Source organism: Brassica napus, chromosome A4, assembly GCF_020379485.1.
Source record: "Brassica napus cultivar Da-Ae chromosome A4, Da-Ae, whole genome shotgun sequence".
Taxonomy (NCBI): domain Eukaryota; kingdom Viridiplantae; phylum Streptophyta; class Magnoliopsida; order Brassicales; family Brassicaceae; genus Brassica; species Brassica napus.
Genome location: NC_063437.1, coordinates 11674515 through 11689895, shown reverse-complemented (window position 1 = coordinate 11689895; position 15381 = coordinate 11674515). Strand labels below are relative to the sequence as shown.

General features: G+C 34.9%; 4 protein-coding genes across 5 annotated transcripts; 3 read left to right on the top strand and 1 right to left on the bottom strand.

The window, feature by feature from the left end:
* The first annotated feature begins 3301 nt into the window (after nucleotides 1-3301).
* Nucleotides 3302-7582, top strand: LOC106420790 (chloride channel protein CLC-a). Its single transcript, XM_013861638.3, has 6 exons — nucleotides 3302-3743; nucleotides 4705-4905; nucleotides 4996-5173; nucleotides 5247-5779; nucleotides 6106-7243; nucleotides 7330-7582. Exons 1-6 carry the CDS (start codon nucleotides 3568-3570, stop codon nucleotides 7432-7434), a joined length of 2331 nt encoding a protein of 776 aa, XP_013717092.2. The 5' UTR covers nucleotides 3302-3567; the 3' UTR covers nucleotides 7435-7582.
* Nucleotides 7583-7992: 410 nt separating this feature from the next.
* Nucleotides 7993-8779, top strand: BNAC09G43580D (uncharacterized protein At4g04775). Of its 2 annotated transcripts, none has more exons than XM_013812472.3 (3): nucleotides 7993-8128; nucleotides 8221-8386; nucleotides 8472-8779. In XM_013812472.3, the coding sequence occupies exons 1-3, from the start codon at nucleotides 8109-8111 to the stop codon at nucleotides 8625-8627; spliced, it is 342 nt and encodes a 113-aa protein (XP_013667926.2). In that variant the 5' UTR covers nucleotides 7993-8108; the 3' UTR covers nucleotides 8628-8779. The 2 variants fall into 2 exon arrangements, with proteins under 2 accessions (XP_013667926.2, XP_048633530.1); XM_048777573.1 differs by having other exon boundaries at nucleotides 8465-8779.
* Nucleotides 8780-8823: 44 nt separating this feature from the next.
* LOC125607969 lies at nucleotides 8824-11479 on the bottom strand. Its single transcript, XM_048777572.1, has 2 exons — nucleotides 10177-11479; nucleotides 8824-10105 (listed from the first exon to the last, which is right to left on the bottom strand). Exons 1-2 carry the CDS (start codon nucleotides 11419-11421, stop codon nucleotides 9113-9115), a joined length of 2238 nt encoding a protein of 745 aa, XP_048633529.1. The 5' UTR covers nucleotides 11422-11479; the 3' UTR covers nucleotides 8824-9112.
* Nucleotides 11480-12890: 1411 nt separating this feature from the next.
* Nucleotides 12891-14553, top strand: LOC106420622 (protein WVD2-like 7). The gene is made up of 5 exons (XM_022715292.2): nucleotides 12891-13315; nucleotides 13378-13967; nucleotides 14057-14113; nucleotides 14210-14255; nucleotides 14341-14553. Exons 1-5 carry the CDS (start codon nucleotides 13244-13246, stop codon nucleotides 14446-14448), a joined length of 873 nt encoding a protein of 290 aa, XP_022571013.1. The 5' UTR covers nucleotides 12891-13243; the 3' UTR covers nucleotides 14449-14553.
* Nucleotides 14554-15381: the final 828 nt, after the last annotated feature.

The following is a 15381-nucleotide window of genomic DNA, read 5'->3' as shown; positions in this document are numbered from 1 at the left end:
GAGAGAGATAGGAAGAGAAAGTAGGAGAGAAGGGAAGATTTAGGTTAGTTAGTGTATTTAAGTTTTTTTTCATGTATATAGAGTGCAATTTTCCTTATTTATAAGCAACTTTTTTTCCGTTGTCAATAATACTCAACCTCATGATTTTCAAAATCATTTTTTATAATTTTTTTTTTATAGCGAAGCATCGTATAATCTTAAGACTTAAGGTACATTCAGTCAAATATTTGTTTTAATATTCGGTTTTTGAGGCCGGCACATATCACGTGTATGCAGGATAAATGATTAGGTCGAAAATATTCGTACAAGAAAAATAATAATATAAAAAGTGTCTGCTCGTTTACCTCAAGGGTCGGAATTCTTATGAACGTTGGATCTTGAGATGATGAACGAGTGTGTGTTATTTACAGTTACACGTGATTATCTGTTATTGGTTACAATGTTTTTTGCTGATCTGTGAGATATTAATGGCTGCGTTGCTGCTCCACACTAGCTACCAGCCTAATGGTCACTTGGTCAGTAGATAAACCAAATGACAGATTGAAAAAATGAAATGTTTAGTTTATGAATAAATTAAACTATTTAAAACTTCTATTCAATTTTTTTTTTTGGACTAAAAGACTTTTATTCAAAGTTGATATTAAACTTCTCCGTATAGGAATAAATATTAATACAAAAGGCCCATGCATGGGACAAAAAGCTACTTATTCAAAACTCATGATTTTTCAAAACATTTTTAACAGTATTTTGAAAATTATGAGTTTTTTGGTATTATTTAGCTGCTTGTGTATGCATGGTGTAGATCACATTAAGAAATTTACGATCATATTTTTTTAATTTATCATCTTGATGAAAATGAAGAAAATTGAAAGATCAGATCGTCAATTTTTAATGTATTTATCGTGTATAAACAAGCAACTGTAACAAATGTATTCAATCAATGTTGTAAAAAGGATAGCCTCTAGCTAGTGAAAGTTGTAGAATATTCTACAAACTTGTATGGACAGTATTTGTATATCATTATAGTCTTATACACATAAAAACATAATAAGTTTGTCAGTGATGCCTTATAGCTAGAGATCCACGTGCAACAGTCTTTATCTATCCAAAAAGGAAAAGTATGGAGCGTTGATCTGTGCAAGAAACAAGTGAAAATAGTCATATAATGTTGTACTTTAGAAAATACACATTTATACATTTGATAAATAAAGAAATTATGAAAATGTAGTTATCCTTAAAGGAAAATAATAAAAATTGCTTTTACAAAAAAAAAGGTGAAATTTGTTAGAAATAATTAAATATATACGAGAAACTCTTTCGTTAAAACTAAAGAAATTACATCTCGTAGATAAGAAAAAAATCAAAATTCACAAAATGACTAAAATCTTATTTATTTTCCCTTCTTTCTTCATATTTCTCTCTAATCTCTTTCTTAAAAACTAATTTTAGTTTTTTTTTTTTATTTCACAAATAGCACCTTAGGGCATTTTCAACCCTACTGTAAAATCTTCTCCAACCCCACTCCATTTTGGAGTTAAAAATGGAGTAATGGCTAGGGTTACTCCATTTATGGAGTAATCTTACCCATTACTCCATTTTGGAGTTGAACTTTTTTTATTTATAAAATGATCCTTTGAATCTTTAATGTTTCTATTTTTTACTTAAATAATATTTAAAATGATACAATAACATGAAATTGCAGAAGATGAAAATGAGCGTGAACTTGATGCACCAATTGAACTTGAAAGAGAAGCTCCACCTCCAGATATTGAAATTGCAGAAGATGAAAATGTCCGATTTCAAAATTTTCTTGCTCGATTTAGGAATATCAAAAATAAAGAAGCTCATTTTTCATTACGAAATGCATTAGTTGATCATTTGTGGGAAAAATATTCTAATGCTCATTGTTGAACCTATATATATGTTGTCTTTTTTAATGATTTCTTGTACTTTTTAATAATAAATATTTAATTCAAATAATTTATATTTTAATTATTATCGTAAAACATAAAATAATTGGGGTTAATTGGTAAATTTTTATAAGTATAAGATTTTATTTGCAATTATTAATAAAATAAAAATGAAATTATTTAAGAAATATTATTTTTGGAGTAGAAAATGGAGTAATACATTGGAGTAAAACCTTACTCCATTTTGGTGTTGCACCATTTTGAAATAAAAAATGGGGTAATACATTGAAGATGCTCTTAAAACTAATATACCAGCTTGCGTCATAAAGAGTTGTCATCATGCATACACCGGGAGATTTTGGAACTATCCACGTAAAACGTTTCTGTTTGCCACAAAAACTCTTGAATGTTTCTTTTTTCTCTTTTTGAAAAAAAGAACTCTTGAATGTTCGAGGTCAAGTGGATAAAAATTTATTAAGTTTAGTGAATAATATAAAGAGTGTGATTAGGAAATATGATATATTAAGTTTGTGACTATCACAACCTTTTACTGATCCAAAAGATTATTTCTATGTTTCACTAATAATTTACCAAACAAGTAAAATATGTTTTTTTTTACTCTACTAACTATTCAAAGAAAAAATATATACACACTCAAATTTACTCTCAGTTTTGTTAGAATAATATTTTTTTGTCATCAACATAAACAGATTGCTAAAATTCTGAATAATATTTATTTTGTACTTTTTCAAATTTCTTGCTTAAAATATAAATGTCATTAACTGAATAATGATTGGTTGATTACCAGATTAATTTGGAATCCAGTTTGCTCGAAAGAAACTGATTTTCAAGTTTCAAACAAAAAAAGAATCTGATTTTCACAATTTTATTTTACTTCATTTTCCACCTTTAATTTTTACTTGAATTTACTTTAATACTATCAATCAGACTCTTACCCTTGTTTTAGTTAGAGTAAATTTGTTTGTGTATTTGATCATCAATGACAGTAACTTGAAGAAATAGAAAGAATTTTTTTCACCTAATTGGTAAATTTTCAGAGTAAATAAAAGTAATTAACTTTTCTCTTAATTATTAATTCTCAATGTGCCATACAGTTAAAGCCAAATATGTTCTTTCATTACTTCTTCAACATGCGTCAAAATCACATATCCTTGTAAAACATAGTTACAAAATAGGAGATTCATACACACAAACTGATAAAAAAATTTACGTTTAAATCGTAACAGATACGGTAATTTTACCTTTTGTTATATTATTTAAGTATATAAAAAACAAAGATTGTCTTATTTCTCCTTCTCTAGTGAGAAACGCATATGGCACCCACCCATCCACCCACTGTGACTCCCCACAACAAATAAAATTTTAAATAAATGTTATCATGTGTGTACAATACAAATATATATACATATAATGTGTATGTAGAGGTATGCATGTATGCTTCTATATGTGAAAGATCTATAAAGCTTTACAAAAGTGCTTCATCTAGGAGAAACGACAAAATACGCAGAGAAATCCAAACAAAAAGTGCTTCCTCTTGAAGATCCATCGAAAAGGTTCTTCTTCCGTTTTTTCTATTTCTCTTTCTTTCTCTGGGTGGTCCTGTTGATCATACAGAGAGGAAGACAAAGAGTTATCGATGGCTGAAGATGGAAACTTGCATATTGGTAATAGTAATTACAATAGAGAAGAAGAAGCAGATCCAGAGAATAACACTATGAACCAACCTCTCCTTAAGAGACATAGAACTCTTTCTTCAACTCCTCTTGCTTTGGTCGGTACCAAGGTTTCACACATCGAGAGCTTAGATTATGAGTATGTCTTCTTTACCTAGCAGAATCAGATTCTTAGTCTCATTCTCTTTCTATAAATCTTTGATATTTACTCTGTTTTCAGTTAAATTTTTATTTTTTTGACTAAAAGCTTTCATAAATTTTCATTTTTGCAAAATAAAAGAAATACTTAGGCTTTGAATGATGACCAAGAAACGAAAAGAAACGTTGAATTTCTTATCATTCCAAAAAAAAATCACCATTCAAAAAGAATAGTTTTTCCTTCTTGTTCCTCTTCATTCTATTTTGTGTAGAGAAATATAGAACAAAAGCATTTCTTGTTAAATTTGATAAGGAACAATCAGTCTTTTTCATTCTTGTAATTTTATTTCTATACGTTCTTTTCCTATTTGTTCCTCGTGTTCCCGTAAAGGTCACCGGTCGGAGCCTTATTCTTTTTTTTTTGTAACTGGGCTTAAAAATCTTTTCTATATAGTGTTGAGCTTTTTTCTCTGTTTTCAGATAATGTTTATTTAAGAAAAAAATTGGATATAAGGATTTAATCTCACTCTCTTTTCAAGTAATCTTTTTTTAGAATTTTTTGAATGGATTCTGGGTCTCAATCTCTTTCTATAAAGCGTTTGTCTCTATCTATTCTGATTTTTTAGAACATAAATTATATTTTTAAAAAATGGATAAATATTTTAGTGGTCGAGACATTTGAACTGTTGTAACACTTCAATATTTTCTCACATCTCAATTTTCCGCAAACAATCATCAGCAAATCTTGAAAAGAATCATGATAAGATTCTGATACCTTTTATTATAGTTGTCTGATAAGTCTTGGTATCTATCTTTTTGATAAAGTTTTTTTTATCTTCTTCTCTATTAAAAGATAACCTTCATTCAAATAAGAACATGGGGAACAAATTTCGGTGATAATTTTGTATAAAAAAACAAACAAACAAACAAAAATTTAAGCTATAATTTTGTGGTTTCTTCAGGATAAATGAGAACGATCTGTTCAAGCATGACTGGAGAAGCAGATCAAAGGCACAAGTGTTTCAATACATATTCGCAAAATGGACATTAGCTTGTCTTGTTGGTCTCTTAACTGGTCTCATCGCTACTCTCATCAACCTCGCCGTCGAAAACATCGCCGGTTACAAACTTCTCGCCGTTGGCTATTACATAGCGCAAGACAGGTATTGACTCACCAGTCAAATCTTGAAAACAAAACAGCCAAAGATCAAGAAACTGAGTTACCTTGTCTGACAAGTCTTGTGTTGAAATAGGTATTTGACAGGTCTGTTGATCTTTACGGGTGCAAATTTGGGTCTGACTTTGGTGGCGACAGTACTTGTTGTTGTCTTTGCTCCTACGGCGGCTGGTCCTGGGATTCCTGAGATTAAAGCTTATCTCAACGGCGTCGACACTCCCAATATGTTTGGTGCAACCACCATGATCGTTAAGGTTTGCTTCTTAGACCTTGTGGACGTTCATGAACCTTTTTTTTTTTTGTTAACTCACCCAATTTTGGACTTAGATCGTTGGAAGTATTGGAGCAGTTGCAGCTGGACTTGATCTTGGCAAAGAAGGGCCTTTGGTTCACATTGGAAGCTGCATAGCTTCTTTGCTTGGCCAAGGTGGTCCAGACAACCATAGAATCAAATGGAGATGGCTTCGTTACTTCAACAACGATAGAGACCGTAGAGATCTTATTACATGTGGATCCGCCTCTGGAGTATGTGCGGCTTTCAGATCACCAGTAGGAGGAGTGCTCTTTGCTCTTGAGGAAGTCGCTACGTGGTGGAGAAGCGCTCTCTTGTGGAGGACCTTCTTCAGCACAGCCGTTGTTGTGGTTGTACTGAGAGCGTTCATTGAGATTTGCAATTCTGGTAAATGCGGGCTTTTCGGTAAAGGAGGACTCATTATGTTTGATGTGAGTCATGTTGAGGTTAGGTATCACGCAGTAGATATAATCCCTGTCACGTTGATCGGAGTCTTTGGTGGCATTCTTGGAAGCTTATACAACCATCTTCTTCATAAAGTTCTTCGTCTTTACAATCTCATCAACCAGTAAGTGCAGCTTTTAGAGCATTTCTAATAGTATTCTATTTTTCATTTTACAATAGAATTTAGAATAAAAATGCTCCATACTACTCTACTTTAAATTTTATAATAGAGTAAAAAATAAATTTACTCTATAAATAAAATAATTCATTTACTTTGTATTCATCACTATATTTTATTCTATAAAATAGAACATATTAGAGTATAACTCAATTTTGTTATATAATTACTCTATTTTAAAGAATAAAATAAATAAACCATTGGAGATGGTATGATCAATAACAATTTCAAAAACACCAAAAGTTTGACTTTACTTACTACTTTTGGTGCAGGAAGGGTAAGATTCACAAGGTGCTTCTGAGTCTTTCGGTGTCTCTATTCACTTCGGTGTGCTTGTACGGTCTTCCTTTCTTAGCGGAATGCAAGCCTTGCAACCCTTCGATAGACGAGGCATGTCCAACAAACGGAAGATCAGGGAACTTCAAGCAGTTCAACTGCCCCAACGGTTACTACAACGATCTAGCGACACTGTTTCTCACAACCAATGATGACGCAGTAAGAAACGTTTTCTCTTCAAACACTCCTAATGAGTTTGGTATGGTTTCCCTCTGGATATACTTTGGCCTCTACTGCATTTTGGGGCTTATCACATTCGGTATAGCAACACCTTCCGGTCTCTTTCTCCCGATCATCCTCATGGGTTCTGCTTACGGTCGGATGCTAGGCACTGTGATGGGATCTTACACAAAGATTGATCAAGGGCTTTACGCGGTACTCGGTGCAGCTTCACTCATGGCTGGTTCCATGAGAATGACCGTCTCGCTCTGTGTGATTTTCCTAGAGCTCACCAACAACCTTCTACTGTTACCTATTACAATGTTTGTGCTTCTCATTGCTAAAACAGTTGGAGACAGTTTCAATCTAAGTATCTACGAGATCATTCTCCATCTGAAGGGTTTACCTTTCTTGGAAGCGAATCCGGAGCCGTGGATGAGGAATCTCACTGTAGGTGAGCTTGTTGATGCTAAGCCTCCGGTTATAACGCTACGTGGAGTAGAGAAAGTCACGAATATAGTCGATGCGCTGAGGAACACAACGCATAACGCATTCCCGGTGTTGGATGGAGAAGATGTAGATACTGGTGGCGGGACGGAGCTTCATGGGTTGATCTTGAGAGCACATCTTGTTAAAGTTCTGAAAAAGAGATGGTTCTTGAATGAGAAGAGAAGAACGGAAGAGTGGGAAGTTAGGGAGAAGTTCACACCGGTGGAGTTAGCTGAGAGAGAAGACAATTTTGACGATGTTGCAATCACAAGCTCAGAGATGCAAATGTACGTTGATCTTCATCCTTTGACCAACACAACACCTTACACTGTGGTGCAGAGTATGTCAGTGGCCAAGGCTTTGGTGCTTTTCCGATCAGTTGGACTCAGACATTTGCTGGTTGTCCCCAAGATTCAAGCTTCAGGAGTAAGTTCGCCACTTTTTTTTTTACTATCTTGAATGTAACAATCTTTCAAGAACACTACTAAAACTTGTTTCATGTCTCTTTGCAGATGTCTCCTGTGATAGGGATCTTAACAAGGCAAGATCTAAGGGCTTATAACATTCTACAAGCGTTTCCTCACTTGGATAAACACAAAAGTGGAAAACTGAGATGAAAGAAGCTAATCTAAGCAAAAGCAAAGAGGCTTCTTCACCTTTTGCTTTTGTGCCACTGATTGCATCAGCTTTGGATTTGTGTTTCATTCTCCCATTCTTGGTCATATTTTTTCTGTCCAGTTTTGCTTGCATTCTTTCTTCCCCCCCCCCCCCCCCCCCCCCCCCCCCCCCCCCCCCAAAAAAAAAATAAATATATACTGTTGTTTCGTAGATATGTAATTTCTATTTGTAAAGCTCTATATTTCTTTTTACCAGATAATATAAGAATAAAAGCAATTTTTTAGAAAAATAATTACTTATCCCCAAAATCCTAAGAAGAGGATAAGCTGATACAAGAACAGAACTGAAATCAAACAAAATTGGGTTGTCGTCGATTAGCACCCTAAACTATACAAACCTACAATCAGCCCCCCCTAACTTTCTATCTCATCAATCATCCCCACAAACTCACAAGTTCATCGATTGTCCACAATTTCATTTAATCTGACTCAAATCGCGTTTTGTCTTTTAAATGGCGTTTAAAAAAAAGATTGCCCAATTCCATAACCCGATTAATAATAAATCCGACCCTACAACTATGACCCGATTCCCATTTAAAAAATGTTTGTCGTGAAATATTCTTCTTCTTAAATTAGGGTTCTATCACTGATTTGGGGAAACTGAAATCGCGACCATGGAGCAAGCGAAATCTGGGTAAGTTTTCAAGTTTTTGAATTCTTTCTCCATTTATTATATTTATAAGTGTTCTTATAGTCTGTCGTTTACGTTTCTGGGAAAAATCGAAGATGGTGTGGAAACTTTAAAACTGAAGGTTCTTGTTCAAGGCGAAACAGAGAGTCTCATCAGGGTGTTCCAACACGGTGCTGGTGTGGAAATCGCATTGCTACATTTGTTTCGAAGACAAAGAAGAATCCTTTTAGGAGATTCTATCGTTGTGAAGTCGCTATGCAGGTACGTTGAGGCACTTTTGAAATAGAAAAATAAGTGAATGCTTTAGCTAGTTTGCTTGACTAGATATGCTTGTTGCAGAGAAAAGGTGAAGCTCATCTGTTCAAGTGGGTTGACGAAGCTTTGGTTGAGGAGGTTTCTTTGGTTGAAGCTAGACAAAGAACAGTTGAAGAAGATTTGGAAGCTTTGGTTAAGACAGAGAAAAGTGAAGAAGCAGCGGTTTTGGAGAACAATGGATGTCTAAGTGCCATAACATGGTTGTGTTGTAAATTTTGGTAATTGTCAGTGTTAGTAGAATGGTTTTGTAACAAGGATTTGTGTCATGTGCTAGAACATCTTTTGTATCAACTCGGTTCAAGTTTCAGAACACTTTTCATATGCTTTTAAATTCACACATTTCTAACTTGTGCCACAAAAATCAACAACAAGAAAAAAACAAGAAGAAGAAAATACGTTTCATACACCATACCATAACATTCGTTTCTTACATTGATGGAAAAAGAGCAGATAAGTGAACTAAAGCCGTTTAGAAACACAAAACATATGTCTGATACAAATAACTTCATAAAGCCGTAAAACAGAAAATAAAAAATACAGCTAGGTGCTTGTTTGAGATGGTTGCGTCTGTGAAACGACTTCGGGTCCAGAAGAGCTTCCAACATCCTGCAAAAGGCCAATGACAATGTCAAATAAACACCAAAACATGCAATTGTGTGAAATAAAGATCAATCAACATACCTTTGGTTCAGTCTTTATCTTCTTCTTCGGGTGTATTTTGCATCTAGCTGCATTGTGGTCAGCTTCCCCACATTTGGAGCAATGCATAATGCGTCCTTTTCTTCCAAGCGTTTCCGCTACTTTTTTTTTTGAGACCTTTTTGGGTGATTCATGTTTTCCTTTGAACCTAGGGAACTTCTTCTTCTTATTTTTCTTCCTCCCAGGTTGTGCATGCTCTGGTGGTTCAACCACTAACCTATATTTACCCTTTTTCATCCAAAACCGAGGCCCCCTAACCGTGTTGATGGACTGACTGTAAGTCAATTGCCATAGAGAAGTGGAATAAAATTCAGAAATATAATCCTCCACATCTAACCCGACATCGATCATAGCCCCATATGCGTGTTCACACGGTATTCCTGTGATCTGCCACTTCCCACAAGAACAAGTTCTCCTTGTAGTGTTGACATCATATGTGTTTGAAGAGAGACGCACGTCAAATACACCGTGAGTACAAGGAGTCGTTATACATTTGTCAGCATCTTCTTTCTGTTCTTCAAGGATTTTGACCACATATTTGGTAAATCTCTCCTGCCTCCTCTCGGATTTCTTTTTCCTCTTTGCAATTCTGATCATTGCTTGCCTTCTTATTGTCTCCAGCATGGGTACAATGGCCTTAGCTCTAGCTCCAACAATAGTTGCATTGAAAGACTCAGTCGCATTGTTGTCAACATCCTCACAGAAGCTCCCAAGTCTATAGTATGCCAATGACCAAGATTTGGGTTCCTCTTTCATCACATCCTCATACAATGACATGCTATAATCCTGCAACTTCTTGAGCTCTTCCTTGAATTGTGTATGGCTGTAGCTCCAAGCAAGATTCCATACCCGTGGTTTCAGAAATGGTTTCTTCTTGTGCTTTTTCTTCAGATTCTCAATAATGTGTTTCACACAGCGTCTATGTTCTGCGTTTGGTAACTCTGACTTGATTGCGCTTATGAGTCCCTGAAATATTATAGAAGTATAAATAAGATGGTTAAAGACTCAAACAAGATGCTCATAATCTTGATTCTTACCTTTGAGCTATCAGATAGAAGGACGTAAGTGCTGCCATCTCCAAGAGAGAGATCATGCTTCAATCTCTTGATGAACCAAAGCCACGCAACCGCATTCTCGGATTGTACCACAGCCCAAGCAAAAGGAAAAATCTGATTGTTACCGTCATGACCTACAGCAGTAAGCAATATACCTTTGGTTGCAACCTTCAAAAAAGTTCCATCAAGCCCAATTATCTTCCGACATGTCCCTCTCCACGAGCTCCTAAGCTTCTCAAAGCATACATAGAACCGATCAAAGACATCATCCCCATCAGCATTGGGTACGGTTGCAAGTTCTACACTCGAACCCGGGTTAGTCTTCTCAATCTCTCTCACATAACCCCGTAGATGAGCAAACTGGTCTGCATACTCTTTCTCCAGCCATTTCAACGCCAATGTTCTTCCTCGTTGACACTGATTACGCGATGCTATGAATTTCCAGGTCTCTTTAATCTGCTCTTGAATCTTCTCTGGCATTAACCCACTGTCTTCTCTCAGTTTATCCAGAAACAACCTCGCTATAACAGGGCTCCTCAAAAGCTTACACTTCCCATTAGGAGTACAACTATGATATTTGTACCTTGTTTTCACCAACCACTTTTGAGTAGGGAAATCAAACGCACAATAAACTCTCCATTTGCATTTTCCTCGAATCCCACACTTGAAACTAAGCTTCGTCTTATCCCACCTACTCTGCTCAATGTTTCGGCCTTTGCTCAAAGCATAATCTAAGACCGCTTCTTTGAACTCAAACCCAGACCAGAAAGCTGTTCCTATTTCTAGCTTATCTTCTGATTTTTTGCGCTTCCTATCTCTGACGTAGAAGTCGTCTTCCTCTTCATCCGAGCTATCTGGTATACTTCTCCTCCCAATGTACTCTTCGTCCTCAAAATCAGCCACTGATTGTTCGATTTCATGCTCATATCGATCCTCAAGCTCTTCTTCTTCTTCTTCTTCTTCTTCACCATCACCAATTGCCTCAGTCTCATCGTCTTTCTCTTCATTGTTCTCTTTTCTCGGTTTTTGCCCAAGTTCATACTCCCAGTATTCCTCCTCTTCATCATTTTCCTTTGACTGAGGCATCGTAGCCAAACGAGTTGCATCTTCGTCATTAACCTGAGTAACAGGAATGCTCCCCTCTTGAGATGCCTCGTCTTCAACAGTGGTCGCCATAGTTACAGGAACAGAGATCCAATTTCCTCCTGTTGCGTCGTCGTCTTCCATAATCCTTCGTAAAGCTTAAGTTTTCGATAATCCTATACCTAAATCTGAGTTTTTTTCTCACTTTTCTATTTTGGGGATTTTTCTCGATGAACCCTAACCCCCAATTCGATTTTACCCGACTGAATTAGGTTAGAGGCATCGGGTTAGTAATATATCGGGTTAGGGCCGGATTTATTATTAATCAGGTTATGGTATTGGGCAATCAATTTTTTTAAACGCTATTTAAAAGACTAAACGTGATTTGAGTCAGATTAGCTAAAATTGTGGATAATTGATGAAAATATTAGTTTATGGGGATGATTGATGAGGTAGAAAGTTAAGGGGGACTGATTGTAGGTGTGTATAGTTTAGGGTGCTAATCGACGACAACCCAACAAAATTCGGTACAATCTTACAACTTAGCAACTTCGAATCCTTAAGACGATACAGTCAAGTCGCGGGCAATGATATTTTTGAAAAAGATAAATATTGGTTTTATTTATTTTATAATTCTATGATTAATAAATAGAAAAATATATAGAAGCAAATTCTTAACATTATTTTTGAATGGAATGCACTTATCACATCTATATACTATTTTAGTTTATAAGTAAATTCTACCATCAAAGGCTTTCAAAGATTGCATTTAGTAAGATGTGGATCAGACCAATCAAACAATAATTTTGAAACGTTCTGATAAGAATTTTGTTAGTTTACACTGCAAGCAATTTTGTTACTTTACACTGCAAGCAGTGGCAGAGCTATGTGGGTGGGAGGGGGGTCAGCTAACCTGTGATTTTTATAAAACATGAATTTCACTTATATATTTTAGGTAGTTTTCAGAATATTTGGTTAAAAACCTTTAGTTTGACCCCCATAACTCAAGACTAATTCTTTCTTTTGACCCACTTTAATATCTTCTTCACAATTTTACATAATTAGTTTAGTAAATGACCCATCTAAAATGCGATGCTAGCTCCGCCACTGACTGCAAGCAATGATGGACTCTCTTACTTGTTTGTAATTTTGTTAGTATCTAAATTCAGAGAATTTTGTGTTTATTTATCAGTAGATGCAGGAAGAAGAAAAATGGTTGCTTTCAGTGATGGTTGTAATGTAAATGTATTCTAACAACATTACTTGTAGTGTAAAGTTGTTTATTTGGTGTAACAAAAAAGTACATAAATCGGTACATACATATTGATTTCCTTTTTTTGACAAGCATTAACTTTAATTACTTACTCCTAACTTATGAAGGCTTTATTTCTTACCTACCCTAAATCATATTCATATGTAATATATGTATATATATATATAATATATTAGTGAATATAAAATTAAATATAAAATTACAACAAATAAAAATAAATAAAATAGATTTGAAAGATTATAGAGTTTTTATCTTTTGCAAACATTTTTTTTTTTTGAATAAAATGTTAAATTCGATTCAAAAGAAAATATACTTGTTTATTTTGTTTATAACTTTTTGAGCAACATATGATTTTTTTAAAAATTAAGACCCCACTGATACGATCCATGCCTTTTGCAAACAGATTACTTTGTAATTATATGATCACCAGAAAACTTCGTTTCACCTTTGGTTTCAATTGTCAACTACTTCATGTCAACAACCATAGCAGAAACAATTTATTTTGTTAAGCTTCTTAGGCTCATAATTTAAGCCCAGTTTTTCAATTTTCTTTACCAAATCCTAATATAAACTCATTTATAAACAACAAATTTAAAAATTGTTCTTAAAATTTCGAATTCTGTTAGCCGTTTGGCTGACAGAAAAAAAATACAATTTGGAGAAAAGTTTTTTAGAACTGAAAGAAGATTGGCAATGGGTGAATCTGCAGTTCTTTCTCATTCATATTCGTTCGCAGCTCCTCTTTCACGTCATGAATCTCATGAGGTTACCTTCTTTCCTCACCTTTTTTATTATTATTTGAGATTATAGTTTGTTGGGTTCCACAGGATAATACGATCCATGCGCTTAGCCAATCAGTCTCCTTTGGAAGATTCACGACAGAGAGTCTTGAATGGGGGAAGTGGTCAAGTTTCTCGCACAAGAAGTATGTCGATGAAGCAGAGAAATACTCTCAGCCTGGATCTGTTGCTCAGAAGAAAGCTTTCTTTGACGCTCATTACAAGAGAATAGCTGAAGCTAAGAAAGCAAAACAACAAGTACAACCGGAAAGTGTTGCCGTGTTGCTAAACACTTTGGAGACATTGACTAAGGATGAGGTTGTTAAGGAAGAAGAGAGTGATGAAACAGAGTTAGTCTTGTGTGGTGAAGAGTTGGTTTCGAGTATTGAGAAAGATGAAGAAGAAGAACCCAAAAGGACGAGTGAACAAGAAGACGTTGTGGAAGCTAAAACCGTGATTGATGATGATTTACAGGCTGTTATTGAAGTGCTTGATGGTGTGGAAGAGGAGGAGAATCACGCTGAGGATGAGAACTCTTCTGTCGAAGAAGAGAGAAAATCTGTAACCAAGAACTCATCGTTGTTTAGATCAGAAGCTCCGGACAAAGCAATGGAGCTTGTTGTCACACGTAAAACAAGGTACATAAAAGCAGCTTTTGATTGTTGTTTTTTTTTACTAATAAACTTTTGTCCTCTGTCTGATTAGTTTTATGATGTTACCCTTGCAGCGACAATTTGATGAAGAACAAGGAAACACCAGTTCGTCGAAAATTCAGTTTATTGAAGTAAGACGGATTTGATTTCTCTTCTTGAGTCAGTTTGCATTTGAGTTTGATGTTCGTGTCCTAACTGTAAAAACTCTTTAAATTTTTGTGATGTAGGTTTTTGATGGGAAACAACACTAAGACTCAACGTCAGAACTCCAAGGTAAGATTCCGATATTAACAACGAGAACATTTCTCATTGCTATTAGTAATGTAAAGACTGATACTAGCTGTGTATTTCCTTACAGAAAAAGAGAGATAAGAAACCAAACAAACCATTTCTATGTCTTTGCTTCAACCCTGATGTGGTCAGGGAAACAAAAGGGCCAACCAAAACTAAGAAGAGGAATCTCTGAGAATAAAAGATGGATTCTTCTTCAGTGTTGGCTAAAACGCTTTTAGAAAGATCTGTCCTCGGATTCAGAGTATGGTAGCAAAATAGAATCTTTTGAGTGCACAGTGGCAAAACACAAAACTGGAACACCCAGAAGAAAGAGGCTTCGTTTTCTTGTATTGTATATCTTCAATGAAATAATTTGGTTTCTTTTACAATTTTATTCTCATTTTGATATGCTATTATGCTTGCTTGTGTTGTTGTTATATTGTAGATCTTCAATGAAATACCTTGGTTTCTTTTACAATCTTACAAAACCAATAACTTGGTTTCTTTTACAACCCTGATGGTAGGAACCTCTCTTCTGATTTGGAATGGATTGTATCTATTCAGTATAAAGGTATAAACTTTGCATAATTATTTAGTTTTGTAATTACATTTAAACATACATACCTACTCCACCTCTGTTCTGATTTGGAAGGGGAATGTTTCAGCTTTACATAACTTATCATTATAGTTCTTTAGTTAAGAATCAAATCACATTATATATATATATATACCAACAGAGCTAAGAAACATCTTATGTTACTTTTGGCCCCCAAAATAAATATACATATGTCCCTGAAACACATCCCTGAAACACATGCTTTATTTGCTTTTATTCAGGGCCGGCACTGCTGTCACCACCACCCCCACATCACAAAAACTCATCCTTTCATTATCATGAGAACCATATTCTCCTTTATCATCATCATCATCATCATCACTTTGTTTCTGTATATTCACAAGTTATTCTACAACGCTTCATTTGCATTCATTTTCCTCTTCTTCATCAGATTCATAATCATAACCATAATACTTCGAAGAGTTATTTTCACTCTAGAGCAGTTTTAAGTTTTATATTACACTTTAGAGCAGTTGTTGCTCCTTAGACACTTTTTTCTAACTTTCTTCT